General features: G+C 40.1%; 1 protein-coding gene and 1 long non-coding RNA gene across 3 annotated transcripts in view; one reads left to right on the forward strand and one right to left on the reverse strand.

Annotated features, from left to right (window-relative positions):
* The window catches only part of rxrgb (retinoid X receptor, gamma b), a 34413-nt gene that overhangs the window by 552 nt on the left and 8886 nt on the right, over positions 1 to 24975 (forward strand). The window contains exons 2-3 of one of the 2 annotated variants that reach the window (XM_083887593.1): positions 10345 to 10497; positions 22514 to 22749. In XM_083887593.1, coding sequence (XP_083743719.1) covers positions 10431 to 10497; positions 22514 to 22749 — 303 coding nt within the window. In that variant the 5' untranslated portion in view covers positions 10345 to 10430. The remainder of the gene's footprint in view (positions 1 to 10344; positions 10498 to 22513; positions 22750 to 24975) is intronic. The other variant, XM_083887594.1, reaches the window with a different exon arrangement.
* LOC310925618 lies at positions 3663 to 4948 on the reverse strand. The gene is made up of 3 exons (XR_014592804.1): positions 4703 to 4948; positions 4031 to 4136; positions 3663 to 3948 (listed from the first exon to the last, which is right to left on the reverse strand). It is a non-coding gene; the product is annotated as an uncharacterized lncRNA (long non-coding RNA).

Here is a 24975-nt window from a genome sequence, read left to right on the forward strand (position 1 = left end):
CTGGGCTCCGGGAGAGGAAAGGCATGTAAACAGCGTTCAGGAGCGAAGCGTTTCCACGACAAACTTGTTGTGGCGAACAGGAGTGAAGTGCGAGGCGCGCCCTGGTTCTCGCTGTGGCTGCTATATTCAGCTGAATGACAGCTTGATGTGATTTCGCTCTGTAAAGCTGAACTCTGCTCTCGCTCGGCGACGTTGCCCTTGACCCAGCTGATGGCTTTTATCAGTTTTTTTTTTTTTGAGAGTGAGAGAGTGTGTGTCAACCTAAAATCCACAGAGACAGGAAAATGGGGCGGCTCTGTCTCGACTATGGAGTTTGCAACATGTGGACGACATGCACAGTCGTCCATGTTTGTGTGCGTTTGATTGCTACATCTTTTTCTTTTCTTTTCTTTTTTTATCAGATTAGACTCCATGAGGCTTTTTTGAGCCTCAGTGAGTCACACACTATATGCATCATAATGTCATGTGATGTTTTTTTCTTTTCCTCCCTGCAAAATACACTCACTATCAAACCACTGCAGGAGAAATATGACATGTGCCTTCAAACCTTTGTCCTTTGTAGGGAGAAATGAAAGATAATCGTGTGCCATTACATGGACACAAGTACAATAGACCTTTAAGCTTTGAATACCCCCCCCCCCCCCTTATGTTATCACAGAGATGTTGGCTCCATTTGGAGGGTCTGAAAATCATTTCCATAGCGAATGTGGATCCCAGGGGGAATGTGAGGAGACATCTGGATGAGAACATGTAGAGGGAAGCCCACAGTGGACAGATCAGTCCCCCTTTTTTTATCAAGCAGTAGAGGGAGCCTAGGATTTGTGCAGATTAGAAAAGTATCACAGCAGTGCAGTTTTATCTTCTATTGATCCAATTTTGATCAGCCATCTTTCCGTAATCTTTACGTTGTTATTCTGTCTCTAAAAAGTGAATTGAGATGTTTTTTGGCACACTTACAATTTTTTTTTGCGCGCTAAACTTTGGTTGTGATTGATGCTCGCAAAGTGTCGTAAACATTGCTTTAGTCAAAGAATGTCACCACTCTCGGTTTCAGTGGGGAGATTTGTTGTCTCATTACGCTGCGACAGTAATCCATGGTGCAGCTTTCCCTGCCCACAGAGGCCAGTGGCTTTGGTTAGACTTTTTTTTTTAGTGTTTGTCATTTTAAGTATGAAAATAGTTAAAGGTGGGCTAAGCAAGGTCGGGTGGTGGGGGGGATGACTGTTGATGTTTGAACTGAACAGCAAAACAAATACATCTCTCCTCTCTGTGCTACTTCAGAAGCTTCATCCCACACAATCATGCGTTCCGTGTGTGTGTATAGTATAGTTTGGCCTTTTATCCATTTAGCACACAGAGCCACCGTCCCTGTGGAAAACACCATTTCCAGTTCAGCAACTTCCAAACTCACTTTTTTGGGTAATTGGCTTTCTTTGTTTTTCAGTTCCAAAGCCAGAGCTCTTTATTAAAACCCGCTTTGCAACAGACACAGACTGAGCAGTGGTGTGTAAAGAGGCATGAGCAGAACTTGACACAAAGTGTCTCCATCTCCACCTTTAACATAGAAGCAGTAACTGCTTTACTTCTGAACGTGAAGGCTGTAAAACCAGTATTAGTTGAACCCAGAATGAGGACAGTCCATATCTTTTCAGTTAGTCACTGTGAGATGTTTGTGTCTGAAAGCCGTAACCACTGAAAGATCATTCCAAGTCTTGTTTTGTCTGCTTGTTGGCTCACAACTATTATTTATGATATTTTTACACACACCAAAACAGATTTGAAAACAGGGCTCATAAACAAGACCAATTTCTTTAATGGGGGAGAGCTCATCCTTTGGAATCTGTCGTGAGTGTGAGGTGAGGCAGTGTGAAGTCGAACAAACAGTGAGGTGATTATATGCGAATTGTTTTCGTGATCCACTCAACTTTTTTTTCCCAGACATGTTGTGTTTCAGCAGGTCTGGTGCAGGCCTGCCTCAGGCATTAAGTAGAGTCAAGGAGTCAGCGTTCATTGTGTGTTTTTTTTTTCTGCCGATAGAAGTGATTTTAGACATCCTGACGAGCACCACGTTACCCTGTTTTTACACTGAGAACTTGTTCAGCACAAAGATGAGGCAAGCAAAGTCACAGGGAGGAGAGGGAAGGGAGAGAAATAAAGGGGAAGTGTGGGGTGGAGGGTCGGAGGGGGGGTGGGGAGGTGGAGAAAGAGGTAACCCCAGTTGATGTGAACTCTCATCACTTGCTAGGGGTCAATGATTCACCTCCCATACAAACACACACACACGCACGCACACAAAGGTTTGCACAGCTATCCTTTTAAGGACTCTCACTGGCTCCCATTCATTAAGACTAACACTAGCCTTAACCACAACCAGTGAATGCCTAACCCTAACCTTAACCTAACCAAATCTTAACCCTAAACTTAACCAGTTCCTCATTAGCCTCATTAAGACCAGACTTTGGTCTCTATTGGCGCTTTTCCACTAGCTCCGGGCTACACGGCACTGAGCGACACGACACGAAACGGCACGGTTTAGTTGTGTTTCCACTACAGAGAACGTACCTTCTCAACGTGGGCGTGGTTATCACAACACGGCTGCAACCCGGCTGCGCGAAACTGCTATGACGTCTTATACGCGAGACACACACGCATATAAACAATGACGGACGTGTACTCGTTCTGTTGCTCGGTCTGTGGCATTTGTTCACACACAGAAGAGAAGATCGCCAGAAAAAGCTACAGGCGGCAAGAAGAAATACTGTGGAGGAGTACAGAGAAGTTTGGGAAGTCATACATCATGAAACTGAAGATGAGATGTTACGAGACGACGAGTGAGGGTAAGCTAATATAGTTGCTATCGCTAACTAGCTCATATACAGTACTGTGCAGAAACGATGTTGTTTTTTTGAGTATGTAATACTCATGCATGTCTTGAACCAGAAACATTAATTAAGGTTCCACTCCAGTATTAACAGAGTTGTGTTATTGTTCAAGTGTAAGGGTCGATCACACTAAATACTGGACACCTGTAGAGGATGTTTTTTTTAAAACAACAAAAAACTGCATACATATATTCTGATTGTGTTCCAGTATGGTGAAATAGAAATAATGATCCTCTATTGTCATTATAGCAACAATCTAATGGTGGCCTCAGACTTCTACATAGTACTGTACAATTGTACAGCGTAGTAATGACCGAAAGCAATCTCTATTTTTGGTATTCTGGTATTAACGTAAGCATGCTGCCTGTGTGTTTCAGATGGTTCTGTCACTCCTGAAAAGGAATGACTGTGATGTCCAGCTGGTGAAATCCATGGTGGTGATGACCTGCTGTGCTCTGCATAACCTGTGTGAAAATCATGGTGAGACCTATGACACTGAATGAGATGCACACACAGCAGCTACAGTGGTTGAACCTGTGGTGGCAGTGGCACAGGGTGTAGAGGATGGCAGAGATGTAGGTGAGGGCCTGATGTGTCACTTGTTGTGAATTTGTAAAATGCTTTATTATTGTACTGTTTTTCACTGAATTACAAATAAAAGTTTGTACTTTCTGCAGAGATGTCTCCTTTTGTCTGTATACGTTTTGTTTGTAAAGGCTGCCACAATTAAAAGAAAAGAAATACGCATGACGTAATCACATAAGTCACATTGTTGTTTATTCAAACAAAAAAACACAACAAACCAAAGTTAAATTGCACAGCAAATCAAATAAACTGTACATAGGTGGTGGAGTCCTAGGACAGGAGGGAGGAAATAGGTCGCATGCTCCTGCCACCTATTGCCTGGACAAGCTGCCCAATCACTCAAAGGAATGCGTGGTTGAACGCAGCACTCTCGTGATGTGGCGGTTACGTTGTGTCCGGTTCCACTCCTGCTACTGAACATCTTCCACCTGAAGCTCTGCGAGGACAGCTGTGTGCTTCTTTTTCTCTTCCCTACATAACACTATAGAGAAGAGAAAAGGGGTTATTAATCAAACCATTAAGGAAATACACAAATGCTGTAAATCATGTTTATTATTTCTTACCAGTTGCACAGATCTGTGGTCTGTGGCGAAGTTGGTGCCCCCGATAACGAAGCAGCTGATGGCTCTGCTGGGGTGGATGAACACTCCTCACATATGGAATGGGATTCTTGAACAAAAGAAGTGTATACATACGCTGTAATTACACGCATAACAATATATATATATTCAGCCACAGACTGAAACACCCTAAATGAAGGAGCTTTATCATTATTATTATTATCCTTTATTCCTCCCTGCAGCTGTTAGCTCTCAGTAGACAACATATAACCAGGCTCCTCATCCCATGTGCAATATACTGTCTTTTTGCAAAAGTGTAATATAGACATATAATATCCGATGCTCATTCTCTGTCTATAATGTAAATATAGAACCCATACTGTATATTCTGGTCTAGTCTGTTTTAACACGCAAAGACAAAACGTTACACGGTAGTAAGTCTAATTCATGACTTGTACAAATCTGGTTTCTTTTACAGGTTTACGTAATGTTTTGTTGTAGGTTGAGCACCTAATAGCGACATTGCTAACTAGCTAGCCAACTACGTTGTCTCGTGTAAACAGACGGACAGAGATTACCGACACACATGATGTTACTTTTATAATGTCTTGTTTAAGCGAGTTTATTCTCAGCAGTAGTTAAACGTTGCTCTTAGGCTGAAAATAAAAAACTTACCGTTGGCGTGTGCAGAGTTATCGGAGTTGCTGTGTTACGCCGTGAGCGGACATCGACTCCCGGCAAGACCTGCTCGTTACGGGCGGCTCCGTCCAGCTCTCTGTATTTTGTCGTCTCCGATTAAACACAGGACAGTCTGGACCTCGTCGTTGGACCATGGAGTGTTCTTATGCAGAGTCGCCATGTCGAAGTATTTGCGCGCTACTATTTTTCGAAAAATGGTGAAATAGACTCCTGCATCCTGTATTTTATGTCGCGCTCATGACGCACCCAGTGACGACACTTCTGGCCAATCAGTTACCGGCAGTTTTGACCAATCAGCGCATAGTACCTGCGCATAGTACCGGCACCACGAATGGAACCTCACCACCGCAGGTACTAAAAATAGTGCCGAGTTCCAGGTACTACGCTAGTGGAAACACTCGCTAAACCGTGTCGTGTAGTGTAGTGCCGTTTAAAGTCGGGCCGGTGGAAAAGCGCCATATGAGGACGACTGGTCCTGAAAAGGTCCTAATGGGGTAATTAAAATGAGCACACACTAGTTTTTGGTTTTTTTCCGATACTTTTACAAACATCTACATATTGTTCTTTATTTTAACAATGTCTCGCAAAACCATAGAAAACAAATTCAAGTTTAAAGATAACTTTTCTTACACATGTTTTTTAAAATATATTCTTTTAAAATGACATGTGTTACATATGTAGAAATGAAATTGTGCTTGAAGTGCTTTGTGTGAGAACAAGAGAGTTATCTTACTTAACATTATTATTTTTATTTGACTGCCTGTTGGTCTCAAGGTTATTGTAGTGTTGAAATTTTCATTAGTTATTTTTATTATTTTTTTTAGTTTGCTTTTTTTTATTTCAGTTTAGTTTTAGTTGATTCAACAAATGATTTGGTAGTTTTAGTTTAGTTTTTATTTTCAGGAATTGACACGTTTCAGTTTAGTTTTAGTTAATTTTTCTTTGTTCATTCTAGTTTGTTTTTTTGTTTTTTTTTAAACAAATTGTCATTTTTATTTTTATTTCTATTTCAGTTAACTAAATATTTTTTTCACTGCTAGTTTTAGGTTTAGACTTGTTGCCACCCGTGACCAGACACACTTCATTGTTTTTCGGGTTTCCCCTTTTTACATTCGCCTTGAAGCCAAAATATTTCCAAATTGCATTCTCAGCAGCAGCGTCTGTAACTATACTGCGTGACAGAGATCGATGACGTCTATGGCACAGACGGCCATTCCCATTAAAGTAAAAGAACAGTTTCACCCCCCACGTGCAGTATAGTTCTGTTTTTAATGTTTTAGTACATCCCTAGCACACACACACACACACACAAACACACACACACCCACCATGGCTTCTTACATTCCGACATCCTATATGCGTAACAGCAAAAATATGATCATGATATCACGTGACTTAAAGAATGTGTGCGTTCAAATATGACTGTGAAGTCCCAGGAGTATTAGAACCTGCTTTCTTATGGCCTAACCCTGCGCTGAGCATTCTCCACCCACCGCCCACTCCTGCAGAGTTCAATTCACCACACAGGTAGAGAGGGTTGGGCTCTCTGCAGGTATTTGCTCTAGGATTCTATACCTGCCGTCCCTCAATGCTGTCACACTCATTAGCATACAATATTGAGTGTGCTTATTAATGTGCCAGAGTAAAAGATTGCGCATCTTGATTGTGTGTAAGTAGGTGCTAATTGTGAGAACAGGATGAGGGAAAAGACGAAGCGTAAGGAGGCTTTTCTCTGGGCTAATTTCCATTAATTAGTCATTAGTGAAGAAAGTCAAAAGCCTTGATTTAATTCGATCTTTAATGATGCAGAGAACCTTGAAAGGCCCACAGGCTGCTGCCGGAGTTCACTTGTTAGACGTTTTAGGCAATTTCTCTGCTAATAACGCAATAATAACAAAAATACTTCTCCCACACGGACCACACACAGGTCTAATTTTACCCGCACTAAACACGCACTTACGTATGATGACACATTTCTGATTTTACGAACGTAATCTGTTCAGTGTTTGGTTTTAATTAATCCTGGCAAATGTGAGGCGTAACAGTTGAAGACATGCTCCATTTACAGCCACCTTTGTCCTGCCAACAATACATCAGAGCGCATAGAGAGTAAATAAGACATTTTGCAACTGCACACACACACGCACACACGCTCTAATTGTTACCAGTCACTGCTGCACAATTGTGATGGGGGAAACACGATTGGTTGCCCGAAAAATGTATTTGAGCACTGAGATAAAAGATAAAAACACAAAATTAACTTAATTGTTTAATTATCAAGAAAAATATTCTCTGGTTCCAGCGGTGGCTCAGGACGTATGGGTTGGCCGTCTTCTAATCTGCAATTTGACCACTGGCGTCTTGAGTCTGTCTAGTGCAGTGTGTGAGCAAGGCTCTAATGGCGCTTTATACAGTTCAAGCACAGCTCAGCTCGACGCGACTATACTGTTTTTTTAGGCATTTAACATTAGCGATAATACCCAGTACCTGGTCTGGCAAACTTCCAAGCGAGCTGAGCCAATACTGAATGTGATGTCGACAAACTGCTGACCACTGACTGGTCAGAGAGTGTCGCCAATGGAAGAGTCGTGAGCGCGACATCCGACGCGGGAAGCAAACCGAGCAATGCTGAACTGTAGACCAGTGAAAAATACATCAAAATACTGAAAACTCAGGTCATGCAGGAAGTACTTAACTAACCTTTAATTTAACGGATTCTAATGATTCAGTTACACCAAATATAACTGCATGGATGCATATAAATCACAGGTAACACTTTAGATTAGGGAACACATATTAACCATTAACTAGGTGCTTACTAACATATATAAGTCGCATAGTAGCCCTTTATTAGTAATCATTAAGCACGTATTAACATCTTATTCTACAATCTACCTCTATTACGACATGAATTAAGATTTGTGAATACATGCTTAATATTTACTAATAAAGGGCTAGTATGCTAATTATATGCATGTTAGTAGGCACCTAGTTAATGCTGAATATGTGTTCCCGAATCTAAGGTGTTACTAAATCACAATATCTGGCTGTGTTTACTTAAATAAATTAGATTTGTCCATTTTCAGTGGGCCTAGCATGTATTTTAATATAATATATATATTTAATATATAATAATATTTTAGTCCGGTTTTCGTATGACTAACACAGCATGTACTGAGTGAACCTTGAATTGGTCCTGGTGGTGTGTGGCGGGGCGAGAACGACCTGTGATGGAAAATAGAGCTGCACTGGATGATTGCACAAGTGAATGGGTGTGAAAAGCGAAACTGTGAGGTAAAGTGCTTTAAGAGGTCTTCAAGAGTGGAACAGTGCTTTATAAACACAGTTCACGTATTTATCATTTTACCCAGTTTTAATTTTGGACCAGTAAGTTAATTTAAAGATACCACAGGAAGGTTATTTTCCACTAAAATGTGACATTAAGTGCTTTCTGTGGTCTTGAAGAGTGGAATGGTGCGATATAAAGACAGATGGTTAAAATGTCTTCTCAGTTTTTTCAATCAATAAGGGAAAAAGCAGCCCGACACTCCGAGCCGTTGCCAAAGCAAGTAGGTCATTAAAAGTCGCTTTGACTGACCAGCAAAATGTGGTTTTATGACTCTCTGTTGCCCGCAGTAGCACAAATGACAGCTACAGGTAACATAGCACATTATTGAGCTTATTAAAATCTGCATTGAGAGGCGTGAACAACATGCCATCAACCTCGATGTGCTATTTTGAGTGCTCATGGGGCCATTTTTATTGTGCTCGACACCTACAAATGCAGGCCTGTACCCATTAAGACAATGCACACATGACTGTTTCTGCCCATTTGTTGCTGCTTGTCTTCACTTACAAATGTCCACCCAATCATGACTCTGGCATGATTATATCCTTCCTACTGTCAAAAAAAAACTTTTCCGGAGAGGAGAAAAGTGTAATGAGGTATTTGTAGGCTCAAGTAAATGTGACACTGATGGAAACATTTGTCTTAATTTAGGGTTACCAATAATCCTGATGCATCTATGAATGCTAATCATGGCTCTCAGAGTTAATGTGACAGTTTTTATGTGGGTCACAACACGCTATTATAACACAGCGTGCAATTAAGAAGGACTGTATTATTTTTGCTTCTCCCAGTGGGATTTGTGAAGCCTGAAAGAGCCGACATGTGTCTCTTCTTGGCTGCCTCCTCCTCCTCTTCTAGTGTCTGTCTGAGTCTGGAGTGACTTGCCAGGTTACTGTCACCGAGGGGATCTGGTTACTGGTGGCTAGCCCTCCAGCACTGTATAGTCATTTGATCCCGCCGCATGCAGGTGTGCTGCACAAGCATGCGCCGATAATGTCATGTGGGTAAAGTATATGTATGTGGGCACATGCTCAGGGAGGTGTGTCAAGTTTTCAACGTTATCTGTTGGCGTTGATATGAAACAGTGTATACATATGACAAGGCCTGGTCAACACTTGATAGGAGGGGCAGGATAAATTAGACATAACAGCTGCGGACCTCAATCAGTGCCAATTTTGTATTTATTGGCTAGGGCTATTTTCTGGTGGTTATGATATGATACACTTCCTTGGCCAAGAATATAAACAGCCTCAGCTACCACTGTTTGCAGCCTGATTTAATTATTCCTGTTTTTTTAAAAGCATGTACTTAAAATGTTGAATGTATCCATGTCTTTTTGCAGTTTATTTAGATTCCCTGAGAGTTATTTGTCATGCATTGTTCCACGTCGCCTTTAAGTTGTATTTTTGGCCCGTGTTTGCATCTGGTCGTTCACTTTGCTGTGTGTTTGCATTGAGATAGACAATCCCCCACTTCCTGGAATGCCATAACGCTTGTTAAGAACACAAATATACTTACAATGCACACACACAGGCAACTCTGCATGCCACTACAGCACAATTAAGCTTGCATGCTGGCACAGCTGTTTCTTGGCATGAAGGTGGATTTCAAATTCTGTGAAGGAGATTGAGGAGAATTCTTTAGCCTCTGGCCGCTTCTTTCATTTCCCTTTTCAACACTCACATCCCATTTATAACTACTCTTTTTTTTTTGATTAGACTCAGACTTTGTGACTAATATTCACAAAACAGAGAAATTGAGAAAGGTCGCCGACTCATAATAATCTTTGTTAACTGAAGCAACAGCATTGTAGCGCAATTTTCTCATGCTCTCCAATCCTGATCCCTTTTAAGAGGAAGTAATTGGAAACTTGTGGGTGTACTGTACTGAGACCCCCCCCCCCTCACCATGACTACTCTCCCCATGCCAGTGGCCCTGTTCTGCCACTACAACAGGTGTCTCTGTGCAGATAGTTTTAACAGCACTCTGGGAGAGGGAGAGAGAAAGAGATTAGATTATATGAGCGGTGGTAGAAGAGCTGATTTATACAACGGTCAGGCAGCAAACAGTTCCTGTGGGATTGATCTGTGTGCAAGGATAATCTGGGTAATCCTATAACTGGTGCTAGTGGACTCCGCCTCCATTGCTCTTCACTGATGCCCCCCCCCCCCTCCTTTCATGCGCAGCGACCCTTCCATTTCTGTTCTGTCTAAACCATGAAAGTAGCCGATGTTTAGAGTGTATGTGTCGTTTCTTTTTTCCCCCCTAGTTTGTCACTGAGCCAACGATTGAGACTGAATCCTGGTCTTGAGCAGCAGCTGGCACCCTGCCAGGGCCAAACTTGCATTTGAAGGCATGTGGCACCCTGTATCATCACCTGGAACTGGAGGAAGCTCTGCGAGGGAGATAAGTTACAGCCACTGTGAGTAGCCAGGATTGTCCTGCATGTGTGGGTCCGTTTGTGTGTGTCCGTTTGTGTGTGTGTGTGTGTATGTGTTTTGTTGAAATACATATTAGAATCGCCTCAGGATTGTTTTTGGCAGAAGATGTTTGCACCACTGTGATTTTCTACATTTCTACATTTGCATTTGAACTCTTTTTTTGTTGAACTGGGGATTCAAAATGTTCATGATCTCAGTGGCTTTCAATAGATAAGAAATTAGTTGCTAGCTTTAAAAACAGTTAATTATTGTAACTGATTTAGGGATGCACCGATACCAATGTCAGTATTTTGGGTCTGATTCTGCACTTGGTACTTCAGAATCAGCTTTATTCGCCAAGTATGAGCACATATAAGGAATTTGTTGCCAGTCGATGGTGTCTCTCTAGCATGATATATATATATATATATATATATATATATATATATATATATATATATATATATATATATATATATATATATATAAATAAATAAAAGGCATCAATCAAGATATTAAAGGTATAAATAGAATTTGGGCAGTGCAGTAATGGTATATACAATTATTAGAGAGTTTGATGTATACAACTGTACAGAGGAGATATAAATATTGTGCAATAGTAGTACTGTATGTATAGTACTTATTTTCGTAAAAACTACTCTTGACACTCCTGCAACCTATACCCCTTTATGTGTCTTCAAGCGAGTTGAGCATAATGTGTAGCAATAAGTGTATTGTGACACGAAATATCAGTATTTTTTTCAACATAAGTTAAAACGTCAACACACCAGCCGATTTGTGTAGATGCAGCTAGTATCAAACGATAACGTGAAGAAGCAGGATATTTGGCACAGAGAAGACAGTCTGGATAGAATCAGTGGGGGCGGGTTTTTCCTGAATAATCGCTTAAAAATGCGAGTGCAAATTCAGTAGCACCCGTCTCTATCGGTAAGCCCATGCACGGCACAGTAGTAACAGTATCTCCCTCCCTCTTAATTATCCAACCAGAGAAGCAGCGTCACATCAAGTGCGTTCATAAAAGCACTCGGCACCACAAATTGCTGTCCGGTCGGAATTAATTTGATAAAACACCAACAGGACACACAGCAAAGGATTTGACACGTAATATTGAGGACGATTCAAGTCTATCTGTTCCTATTCTTTTGCTCACCTAAAAAAGGTGGTCCATTACAAACGAGGCGATCTTGTAATTTGTTGAACATATCTTCATGTTAATAAAAGCTGATATTCATCTTTTGCTAGAGCTGCAACTAACGATTATTTTTGTAATCGATTAATCGGTCGATTATAATCTCCATTAATCGTTTGGTCCATAAAATGTCAGAAAACGTTAAAATTACGATGTTCTCGAATGTCTTGTTTTGTCCACAAACCAAAATTATTCAGTTTTAACGATTTCCTTGTTATGTGGAGCAAAGAAACAAAGAAAATATTCACATTTAAAGGTGCATTATGTAATAAATCTAAAGCAACTGGCCATAAAATCCTCCTTATGTCACAGAGACTCAGGAATGATGGATATAACATAACATATATTATATATATATATTTAATATATATATATATATATATATATATATATATATATATATATATATATATATATATATTATATATATATAAATATATAAGACATACTGAACTCACCAACAACAACAGTACAGCCAACATATTTGCTTTAAAAAAAATATTTTGCAGACTGCAAATCATGTTTATGTTTTGAAATCATGTTTTGACATGTGGCGCCACCTACCACCGTCTACCAGTCATTGCAGTCAGTAGAGTCTCAGCTGCCGAGCAACCACGGGTTGCCAGTTGTCAGAAAAAGAAACCTAAAAGACCTCTGTATTTTGAATTTGAATGTAGTAACCGTTTTTTTGGCCACATTCTTACATATGGCACCTTTAAGAAGCTAAAACAATCAGAAATCTTGTCTCAATGAAGAAAAAAGCTTCAATCGATTTATCGAGTAATTGTTTCAGCTCAAAATTCCTTCGCAATTTACCATGATAATAAGTTGTATATCTTACCTTAAAACGCGGCATTTTACGTACCATCCAAGAAGTTACACACAAACTAAAAAACTAACTAGAAAGCTAAAACAATCAGAAATCTTGTTTTCATAAAGAAAAAAGCTTCAAACGGATGAATCGATAATCAAAATAGTTGACGATTAATTTAATCGATTCATTGTTTCAGCTCTATGTCAAAAATGTTTTACGTGAACAGAAAACAACAGCGATAGTATCTCATCTCGCTTTTTTTTTTTTTATCACAGTGCGGCAAATAGAATTTCTTTTGTGCTGTAATTATATTATTCAGTACTTCAGTATCGGCTCAAGTGCTCAAATTTAAGTAATCGTACTTGTACTCAATAAAAGTAAATCGATCGTATCAGGTCGAAGTCTTTGCTGATGTTACGATCGAGTGCTGGCGACTCACTTTAGGCTTCAGATGTGCTCAGTGTTCATATCCATCAATGCTTCCAGCTTCCAGTCGCCTTGTCCTTCACTATCTGTTTATCTCTCAACACGTGTCACTTCCTATTAGCCCGCTCCATTCCCCTCTCTCTCTCTCTCTGCTGTCTGTCACCCTGCATCTCTCCATCGACACTCGCTCTGATGACTTATTTTTCTTTTCCTCCCTCCTCTGTTAAAAGAGGTGTGAGCGGAGGGTGTTGATGTGAGCACACACAAACAAGCACTAAGCCTGATCATTGTATTGCAATTGTGATCTCATTTGTACACGTAAAATGTATAGCTAAATATCTATGTTGTAGTGGATCATATGATCTATTCTTAGCTGTTGGAGGGATTTTAATGAAATGTGTGCTTGTTCTCTGTAGAACAATTAACTCAATTTACCGTTTTTAGCATTGTTTCTAACAAATTCCCATCAGCCTGAGATGCATTTAATATTTTGTGCTAATTAACAGATGACACCAACACAGAAAACATGACTGTAATTTTTGCTTGTCCAGGACCAGTTGCACGGGTTCAGCCAAGGTTATTTTATTTTATTTTTTTATTGAGTTTTTCAGTTTGCGTTTTTCATTTCAGTTTAGTTGTAGTTGATTCAACAAATGATTTAGTAGTTTTAGTTTAGTTTTTATTTAGAGGAATTGACTAGTTTCAGTTTAGTCTTTATTTAGTTTTAGTCTTACTCTTAGTTTTTCAGGTATTAAGAGAAAGCCTCGAATCTGAAAAAGGTGAAAGAATGTGTGACTCGCATTTTTTTTTTTTAATTGTCATTTTAACTAAATTATTTATATATTTTTTTAGTTTTACACTTAGTTTTCGTTAACTATAATAACCCTGGTTCAGACACTGAAAGTCACTTATCTTTGACTATATTGAGCATATTTTTTTTTTTTTTGTATTCATGTGCCACGTGACTGTAGCTGTAGTTAGTTGCTCTGAAGGTAGTCTCCGTCTTTCTAGGATTTTGTCTCAGGTCCAGAGGTCGGGTCATCCTGGTCACACTCCCCAGCAGCAAAAGATGAATGGTTTACCGTACGTGTGTGTGTGTGTGTGCATATTTACAGTATGTGATGTTTGTGTGAAAGAGATAGACTATTTCCAGGAACAAAATTGCTTCACTTCTGTTGTTTGTTTACCAGTACTGCACGGTCAGCCTGTTCTGTCCGTGTTCGCTCTTCTCATTCCAGGCTTTTATTTCAATCAGCGAACATCTTTATTGATCCCTCCGCTGCATCTTTATTAAAACTGTCTCAGTGGCAATGTTCTGTGCCGTGACATTACAGCAACAGCCTGCAACATAAGACATATAATATGTTATGTACTGTATGTTGATGGGTTTAAATGGTATTTCCTTTTAGTCTCCAAGCAACAGCTCGAAAACAGGGATAGATAGAAAGGAAGCAGGGCTAATGTCTCTTTTCAGGGCCAGTATGTGGGAGACCACTGCTGGATTCACTACAGGGCAGCATTTAGGGTCAGAGAACTTCACTGGCTGACGTGCTTGTGTTGTCACAGCCGTATGAATTCATGGAAAAAAAAACCTTCCCATTTTTTATCTAGCAAGAAATTATACAGATGTACTAGTCCATCAGGTTTGAATGACAAGGTTTGCACATTTGTCATACAAATTTTGTATGAACACCACACATGTTAGTATAGAGAGCCAAATGGAGAATTGTTACTCCTTTTATCTCTGAATTGAAGCCGTGCAGAAAATATATCAATTGATGAGATAATGTCCTCAGCCAGGTGGAGAGATTAGGTGTGTGTGGTGTTCAGATCATGTGAGCGTTTGGAGAGGGAAGTGGCATCCTGCCAGCACCACACTGCCCTCCCCCCATCCCCCCATCCACCCGTCCTTTGCTCCCTTCTTTCCAATCTGGCTCTGCCGTTACCCCCCCCACCCCCCTCGGCCTCCCGCCTTCTTGACAGCTGGCCTGCTGAGCTGCAGATACTTACCCAGGGATAAGAGGATTTACTGACACAACTGATCAGACATCAACCTCATTTAGCAATGAAATGAATGTTTAAAGGGCTGCGATTTTGTGCCTGCGTGCGTGGAAAATGTATGTTGTTCTTTCTAATGTGAAACACGAGGACTTTGTGTGCGTGTTTCGGTGAATGTGTGTGTGTGTGTGACAGAGTTTGCAGCCAGCACTAGTGAGCTGGATTTGAGTGAAGAGATTTCTTAATGACATGTGTGTTGTATCTAATGAGCTCCACAGGCTGTCCGGCTGATTACTTTAGGATGCGTTCTGCTCTCTGTCATTTGGTTATAGCACGTATACAAACATACAGCTGTGACACACACACACAAACCAAGGTTATTATAGTTTTGAAATTTTCACCAGTTTTTTTTATTTTTATTCAGTTCTTCAGTTTGCTTTTTTATTTCAGTTTAGTTTTAGTGAATTCAACAAATGATTTAGTAGTTTCATTTTAGTATTTATTTAGTTTTAGTCTTAGTTTTTCAGGTATTAAAGGAGTCATATTATAACCTATTTCTCCAAGTTAACCTAGTTCCCTGGTGTCCTAATGAACATGCTTTGGTCAAAATATCATAAGGATGAAGCACCACAGCAGTTCAATCACCCTGCCAAAACAGCCCTGTTCAGAACGTTCTGTTTGGTAGTATCTCTTAAAAAAAAAAAGTAAGACAACATTTAAGGGACAGGAAATTACATCAGCCACAGAGGCTACTGGGAGCTAACAGCAGTTAGCATTTGGAAAAGTGATCATTTGCAGGCTCTAGCAGGCACATTGCCGTCATATATAACGTCCATTGGACAGATAAATCCTCTGAGGCTGAAAGTTTGTGTAGGACACTGTGAACTTTTCGCGGACTTCCGGTTTTCAGATGCCGTTGCCCTTGCCAGCAGTTTTACGGACAAAGTGGAGCTCCGTGAGACAACAATTCCAGGAATTTAGCGCATTGTGACGTCAACAAAGAGGTATCTCTAAACTTACCCTAACCTGACCACAATTTAAAGCTTTGCCCTAAACTTAACCAGTCCTCAGAAATGAGGCTCTGCCTAATTCGGACCAGATTTTTGGTCTCCATGAGGACTTCTGGTCCTGACAGGGTCAGGTAACAGTTATACTCATATATAAATAAATACAAAAAGGGTATCAGACATCACTATACACATGGAGGATCCTTCTTAACGGCTGCTAATCTTATTGGTGCTGAGGCTTGTTTTGGTCACTTAACCATGACTGCCTCCTCCCAACGACACCACTACACACTCCCACTGATGCTCTGCTCTTTAGACACACATATTATTTGTTGACTTATTGAATTACCACACAGTCCAACCCAGTCATTAGTCCAGTAATTAACAGTGAGGGTTTTTTTTTTTTTTTGGTCTGTGGTGTATATTTGGACCTGTTAATCACTCGACGAGTGTGATACATGAGTGGCTTTGTGGTTAGCAGCTGATTGATGAGATGTTGTGACCTTGGTGAAGGAGTCTTCTGAAACAGAGCAGTGTCAAACTGCTCTGTTTCAGAGTACTGTAGTTGGAACTGCATTGTGGGTCCATTGCTTCACTTTACCAGTGTTGCACATGGCAGAAGTTGTAAAAAAAAAAAAAGTCAAACTTTCCAAGCAGCAGCCTGAGCGTTGGCCAATCAAAACACGTTATGCAAATACACTAACTCAGACGCCACTGTGCCAGCCAATCACACACTACATGGCTCAAATGGAGCTCTCGGACAAAGTTGTCCCTGTTGCAGATGTTTTTTCATGGGCAAAGTGCACCCAACAATGGTGGAGATTACATCACCATCACCTCAGCAGTGTTAGCAACCCTTGCTATGGGGCTAGCTATGGCAGACACTGCTTTGTCATACCTCTGAAAGCTACTGTACCTCCAGCACCAGGCCTCAGATTTGCCCACTGATATAAATGCAACGATTTATCGATTGATTTTTTATAATTAAAACAAGTTCTCTGAGTTTTGAGCTTCTTAAATGTCAATATGTTCTGGTTTATTTATTTGCTTCATATAACAAAGAAAATCTTTAAAACTGAATAATTTCGATGTTTTAGAAACACTGACAATTGTGACATTTTATGGATTGAAGTACTTGATTAATTCAGAAAGTAATCGACAAATGAATCGATTGTGAAAATAATTAGTTATAAAAGTTATAATAATAGTGAGTTACAGCCCTACTACGTCTGATTGCAGTGTCAAGCTTTCATTCGGAAGCATGGAGCATTTTTACACGATCGATTAATCTGATTTTAATTTCCAAGTTTTGTTGAACCACTAACTCCAAAATGTTTGATTTACAGTGAAATATTGCATAATTATTACATTTATTGTCATGAAATAAGAAATATTTATATTTATATATTATATTCATTCCAAACTGTTATGTTACAAAGACACTGTGGCACTTACATTACTTACACTTACGTGTCATTTCTGATCACTGTAACTGTCGGCGGCTGCTGCTGAAAGGACCTTTTAAACTTGGTTCAGATGTTTGGCAATAGGCAACCTTTGATTTGTGACGCCAGCGGTCAAAGGTGTCCTTCGCTGTTCTGTCTGTTTGTTTGCTCTCAAACAGATGCTCTTCGACAGAGACTGACGGGACGCCGCACAGCTAAGCCGGTGTGAATTCAGAGAGATTTGCTATGATGAGTGATTTTAGGCTGTCTACAGAACGAACCCCACCCCTTCAGTAATGAACTTTTCTCTCTGCCGTGTAACATGTGATATAGGGCTGTACATTCCAGAAGCCTCTGTGTAGAGGTTATTTACATAGAATGGAGATGGAATTCTCCATTGGGTCATTTAAGGACAGGTTTCTTTGAGTTGCTTTGGGCCAATGTACAGTATGCTTCATCTGCTGAACATGTTTGCCTCCTTAAACACACACAGTTTGAGAACATGATGTTACTGGTGCTCACAGTTAGGGAAACAAGTTCCGATTTGAGTTCAGGTTTAATTGTAGTTTGACTCTGAGTTTCTGACAGTTAGTAGATACACTATGAGTTTTTTAATATTAAAAAACCCCTCAAAAAACGAATTAAAGGCCCCATATTATGCAAAATCAACATTTAATCATTTAAATCCTTATATTTGGGACTCTGGAGGTCCTATCAGTTGGCAAAGTGTGAAAAAAAGATGACGTTTTTGTACTCAGTCTAAGTACAGGTGATGAAACACGTAATGTTGATTCCCGCGCTCACTGGGACGTCACAATGCGCTAAATTCCTGGAATTGTGGTCGCGCGGAGCTCCGCTTTGTCCGTAAAACACGCGAGAGAGCTGCCGATGGCAGCGTTTTAATTCTTTTTTTTTTTTAAGGTGGACCTAAAGAGATATTACTTAACAGAGCGTTATGAACAGGGCTGTTTTGGCAGGGTGATTGAACTGCTGTGGTGCTTCATCCTTATGGTATTTTGACCAAAGCATGTCACAGCCATGTTCATTAGACACCAGGGAACTAGGTTAACTTGAAAAAATAATAATAATATGGGACCTTTAATGTCTGGATACTTGTTTCATCAGATTGATTGTGAGAGCATGTTAGCTGGAGTTCTGATCTCCTACTCTAAAACACAGATCTTATGAGCCACAAAGGCACAGTCAGTGCACAAACCGAGACAGTTACATGTTGTGCATAGAGCCAATTCAAATCTTAAGTTTCATTGCATTGCAGGCCATAGAACACAACTGAGACTGTTTTGAAAGTGTTTGGTTTTGCAATGTATCTCTTGTATCAAGCCAGCTTTGTGGGAGAGAGTGAGAGGGAGGCCCCCCGATACATATTTGCCTGCCCGGGATCACTCAGGGAGGGCTGGAGAGAGTGGGCGAATGAGAAAGGGGGTGGAGGCTATAGTCTCGCTGCTAAACAGGAAGTTGCACAACATCTGCTCCTTGGCATACAGAAAGAGAGAGAGAGAGACTGAATGGCCAGCTGTGTGCTTGAGAGAGAGCGTCTTCATGCAGAAAAGTGCCACATCCAGGCGGACAATGTGACGTTCTTCTCTGTTTTACAAGCGCTTGACATCTTAAAGCAACTTTCATGCATTACTCATACTTTCCTTTTGCTTTAAATAGCATTCATACTTCTCATATCCACTGGGGAAGAAACTGTTGTGTGCTTAATCACTGCCAGAGGTTAAGTGTCAGAGCAATACTTTCAAAAGTCTTCCAAAGAATTTAGCAAGTTGACTGGCAGAAACACTGTCGGTGAACACAGGCAATTATTTACAGCTGAAAATAAACACAGTGTGTGTGTGTACACTTGAGATTACAGATACTCCCAAGGAGCAAGAAAAATGTTTTGGGTTTTTTCTCTGACATTTTTCACAGTCATTGCAAATATAATATGAAATAATAGTGTTCAGGGGATTTGATTGCCTCACAAATTCAATTGTCAAACAAAATGATCTTAGGAGGCATTCATTTCTAATTTTCCAAATAAAATGAGACCAGAACTGTGAGATTGCTCATATCCCAGATGTCATTGATATCCAGATTATTTTATTGTTACTAGTTTACCTGTCGTCATCCATGTGGATGTGGGTGTATGTCTTTACAGATGTAAAAAATGTTAACGCCCTCCATCTTTGTGCTAGTTTGCCATATGTTGTGCTTGTGCCATGTGTGGCTCTTATGAGTTGCTGGTAGACGTTTGGTTGTGGAGAAAGTTCTGTTGTACTTGTATGGTCAGACTTTTCCTCTATGAGACAGGAGTCGCCTCCCTCTGTGATCGTCTTGTTTTGTCTTGGCTGGTTGAGTTTATCACTCTCACAGACGCTTGCAATGTTGTTAAAGTTACAAATATTGCCATAAAGGTACATTTGTGGGGACAAGTCAGTATGATACTCAGTTAAGGTCTGATACTGATCAAAATCACGGAATCAGATATCAGAAAATGACAAACCAGAACCCATAAAAATCACCATGCTTCATTTAGACTCTAAAAAGCAGTGGCAGCATTTTAATTGGGTCATAATGTGGCTGTTTAAAGTAAAGTAGTTAAAAAATATAAGAAATGTATTGGACTGATATCGGTATTGACGGGTTGTAATATCTGTATCACAGAAGTGATAGCAGGCCATCCCTAAATGCATTACTCTGTATTGTTAGTCGTTAATCCCATGCTGAAGTGTAGCCTATTTGCTGGAGAACACAAAGTGTTTTTATTCTGCACACATACACAGGTTCTGCTGTTCTTTGTGTGTCAGGGTATCATGCCACAAGCCGTCTTAAAACACCAACATGAACAAAACTGTGGAATGTGACATTTAATTTAGAACAGCATGGCAATGGGCCTAGTATCACAAAGTGTAGTGTGTAGATGGGTCAAAAGTCTTTGAAAATCACCTGAAACGGAGCTGGATTAAGTTGTTATCAAGGTAAATGTTTCCCCTGCGACACCACCTACTGTTTCAGGCGCCCTGCATTGCTTGATGTACGTAGACTCAGCCTACGCAGAACAAACATGGAGTCATAATTAATAGCGATGGTGTTGTGGGGACTGTACGTGAGATTCCATGCAGTACAATGATCAAGTAACATTAAGCAGGGAACAAATGACGCGATGTCTGGGAAATGCAAATTTCAAGATCTCTTACTCACCAAAGGAAATTACAAAGACTGGCTTGACAAAGATCCCAAGGACAATCACCAGATGATGCAAATGAGTGTGCTGCAAATCAATAAAAGTGGACAGCATGGGCATTAAGTCCTTAAATTTGAGGGAATTGGCCCTGAAAAGTCCTCAAAGCTTCTTAAATTTGACTATTTTCTAGTTTCTTTGCCCCATGAAACAAAGAAATTATGAAAAATTAATAATTTTGGACATTTCAGAACATCCAGTCTTTTGCAGGTCAACGATGAACATTTTTCGGCACTTTCTGAAATTGTATGGTCCAGACAAGTGTTCGATTAATCATGAAAATAATTGACAGATTAATCAATTGTGAAAATTGATAATTCAAAAATAATCTGAGCACATCTTCTAAACAAGTTGTGTGTATTGCGTTTGTCTCCACCAGTGCATGTGACAACATGTGACAAACCTGGCCTCTGGTGTTTTTACACAGGAGTTCTGTGTGCACTTTCACATGTTGCTCCTCACATGTAGCATATGTCAGTATTTGTTGATATTTGTTGATTATGACTGAATGAACGTCCTCACAGCTTCAGCACATGCATGAAATGACACTCTGCATCCCGTTAGTTGACTGACAGCTTTTCAAAGTAGGTCATCTCCGTAAATGCCAGCCTGTCAGTTTGCATCAGTGGATGCAAAGCAAAGTCAGCAGTGGCACTCTGCGGCAAAATCAGGTGGGCACTACTCTGTAGAGCCATATTCACGCCACGTTGGTTGGTTTCATTTATGCATATTGCGCCGTCGGTCAGCAGTAATTAAAACTCCATCTTGTGAAATTACATTTTATATAGACATCTATTTGTCATTTTTTTGCTTGTAATTACAAACGTGTTTCATGCTTGTAATTTGTCTCTGCTACACTCACTTTAAACTGTCACCACGTAAAAGCTGCTGCAGTCGAGCGCACAAGAAGGACTCGTTTCATTGCTACAAACGTTTGTTTTTATTATTATAATAAAGTGAAACCTTTAAAAGTGGTTTTCAAATCCAAAGTAATCTCTGTCCATACCAACACGCCTGAGAACACACATCACATGACAGTGTAAACAGGAAGCAGATTGTCCTCCCTGCAGCTTGTTGTTGAGTCGGTTGCATAGATGATGATGATGAGGTGGAACGTAAAGGCGGCGTTCATTCATATTGCATTTACTACTGGTAATTGAGGCGGATTTCGTCTTATTTTTTTTCAACAAAAGTGTCACACGGTCGTGAGTGTGGCGAATCAGAGAAAGGATATGTTGTGACTGGTCGGACCATAACAGGATCTATTTTGGTCTTTGGGTTTAGTCTGTGTGTCTTTGTTTCCGAATGTCTTAAGACCAAAGTGTACCCTGAAAATGAACACACTCACCAGCTCATATTTTGGGTGATAAACTATGTACAATGGTATCGCAATAGAGGACTGTAATTATATGTTGTCTCCCATATGTGTCTATAAATGAAGTTATAAGTACGAGAAACAAGATTCCTGATTGTTTTAGCTTCTTAAATGTGAATATTTTATTTGATTCTTGGCTCCACATAACAAATAAATAATTGAAACTGAATCATTTTGGTTTGTAGACAACACAAGACATTCGAGAACATCGTCATTTCCAGGTTTGACAAACACTGATCAGCGTTTTTCAACATTTTCTGACACTTTATATAGACCAAACGATTAATCGAGACAATAAAAGAGTAATCGATTATAAAAACAATTGTTAGTTGTAGCTCTAATAAGTACATATAAACCAGTACAACGCAGCCTGACGACTTGTGTGAGAGTCAGTATAACCTGTACAGCCACAGGATTTGTTGTAGACAAACAACAAATGACACGTCCATATCACTCGGCTTTGTTCTCTAACTAACACGCCTTTTTGTTTTTCTTCCAGACTCAACAGGGCCAATGAGCGCGGCCCACGCCCACCCGCCTCCCATGGGCGGCATGGTGGGACACCCGTCGGTCATCAGCACTTCCAGGCACCTGCCGTCGCCCATGTCCACCATGGGCTCACAGATGAACGGCCTGGCCTCACCTTACCCTGTCATTACATCATCTTTGGGTTCACCGTCTGTATCGCTGCCGTCCACGCCCAACATGAACTTTGGACCTCTCAGCAGTCCACAGGTGAGAAAAGGTGTCTGTGTTTCGATGATAGTGAGACAGCAATGGACATTGGCCCCACATGTTAAGGATATTTCTACTTAAAAACAAGAAAGTTTTTCAGTTTGTGATCAGTGTATGATATTTGGCTGCCTACTCAGTGTAATATGGTTGATCTTTTTAAAAAACACACAGGGCCTTTCATCTATCGCTGCACTCTCAGCAGCAGTTGTTTATCATAGTTTTGGCAAAGTGATCTTCACGAAACTATCATGTTCTGTGATTGATTGTGTGCCTGTCGTTCTTGAAGTCCCTGGCAGTGGATATGTTGTTGAAGGTTAACCCTATCCAATGTGTTTAGCTGGCATACAGTGGTGTTTCTCACTATCTTCTCTCCTTTTACTGACCTTTACACTTCTCTCCCAAAAGGTCATTGCTTGAGTTCCATGCTGCTGACAAAATCCAAATATTTAGCCCTTTAATGTATATATAGACACTGAGAAAAAACAGAAAAAGAAAGAAGCCTCCATTTTTCTTGTCTTCTTCTACTTTCAAGACTTTTTTCATTTATTTTCCTTGCCTCCATTTGCCTTAGTTTCATCCATCGTGCCAAGTCGGTGATTAGTCTCTGTTGATTATTACTCAGTTCCTTCATGTGTGGGGGTGCATTTTTCAGATTGCATCAATAATAAACAGCAACACCCTCTGCCTGTTCTTTTTTATCTCTGGCACACAAAGACCTAATGGAAATACTTTCTTTAAAGGGGACATATTATGCAAAATCAACTTTGTAATCATTTAAATCCTTAAATGTGGAGGCCCTATGAGTCGGCAAAGTGTGAAAAAAGATGACTCACTCCTGTTTTTGTGGTCCTCCTCAGTCTAAGTACAGGAGATAAAACACGCAATGTCATTGGGACGTCACAATGTGCTAAATTCCTGGAATTGTTGTCTCGCGGAGCTCCACTTTGTCCGTAAAACACGCAAGAGTTCTGGCGAGGGCCACAGTATCCGAAAAGTCTGCGAAAAGTTCTATTCTTGGCCCCACAGTGCAGCACAGAGTTCCACACAAACTTCCAGCCTCAGAAGATTTATCTGTCCAGTGGATACATGTTATATATGACGGCAATGTGCCTGCTACAGCCTGCAAATGATCACTTTTCCAAATGCTGACTGTTAGCTCCCAGTAGCCTCTGTGGCTGATGTCATTTCCTGTCCCTTAAGTTTCGTTTTACTTTTTTTTAAGGTGGACCTAAAGAGATACTACTAAACAAAGCGTTCTGAACAGGGCTGTTTTGCCAGGGTGATTGAACAGCTGTCATTCTTTATCCTTATGATATTTTGACCAAAGCATGTCACAGACATGTTCATTAGGACACCAGGGAACTAGGTTAACTTGGAGGAATATGGTATAATGTCCCCTTTAAGTTGTATTTTTTGAATCAACTACAGAAATGCATGCATGCACGCACGCACGCACACACACACACATACTGAGGCCACTGCTGCAGGATAGTAATATACAGTGCATTGCTTCACTTACAATATGGATCTGTGCCTTTAGGGACAGTCAGGGTTAATTCAATTGTGTGGTGTGACCATCTTTTCACAGCTTACCAGCAGCAACTGATCAAACTGCCGTCATGTACCATCTCATACTGTTTTTATGGGTGAACTGGAGTTCATATGGAGTCATGGGATGCAAGCAGATTCACGATTAGGCTTGTACAGTGCTGTGTGTCAGTCACCACGTTTTGTTTTATGTCTGTCAAAGTCTATGATAATTGGTATCAGTATATGACTGAAAGCTGATCTTGTATATTAACAAGCTGTCAATGAGTATAACTCATACAACATGTGTATGTAATGCTCAAGCATGTCTTGAATAAACCTGGTGTAAGAGAGCTTTTTTCATAGCTGATCATTTGTTAACTTTTTAGGAGGAGTAGGATAAACAGTTTTTTTTTTTTTATTATTATTAAATAACATTAATTAGGGTTTCCACTCCAGTTTTAAGAGAGCCAGAGTCATACACTGTATGGTCATTTTAGCTTTGCTAAAACAATAAATATAATGGTGACCTAAGACTTTTGCAATTATGGAAATTGAAGTTAAACTTACATTTAATATCAAACTTTAACTAGTTGTGCAGAATAAGGAGTAATAAAATATGACTATTTTACAGCTGCATTTAATAGGATTTCACAACTCTTATTATATAATGTGATTCTATTCCAATATATTATATAT

The sequence above is a fragment of the Microchirus variegatus genome (assembly GCF_963457635.1).
Source record: "Microchirus variegatus genome assembly, chromosome: 4".
Taxonomy (NCBI): domain Eukaryota; kingdom Metazoa; phylum Chordata; class Actinopteri; order Pleuronectiformes; family Soleidae; genus Microchirus; species Microchirus variegatus.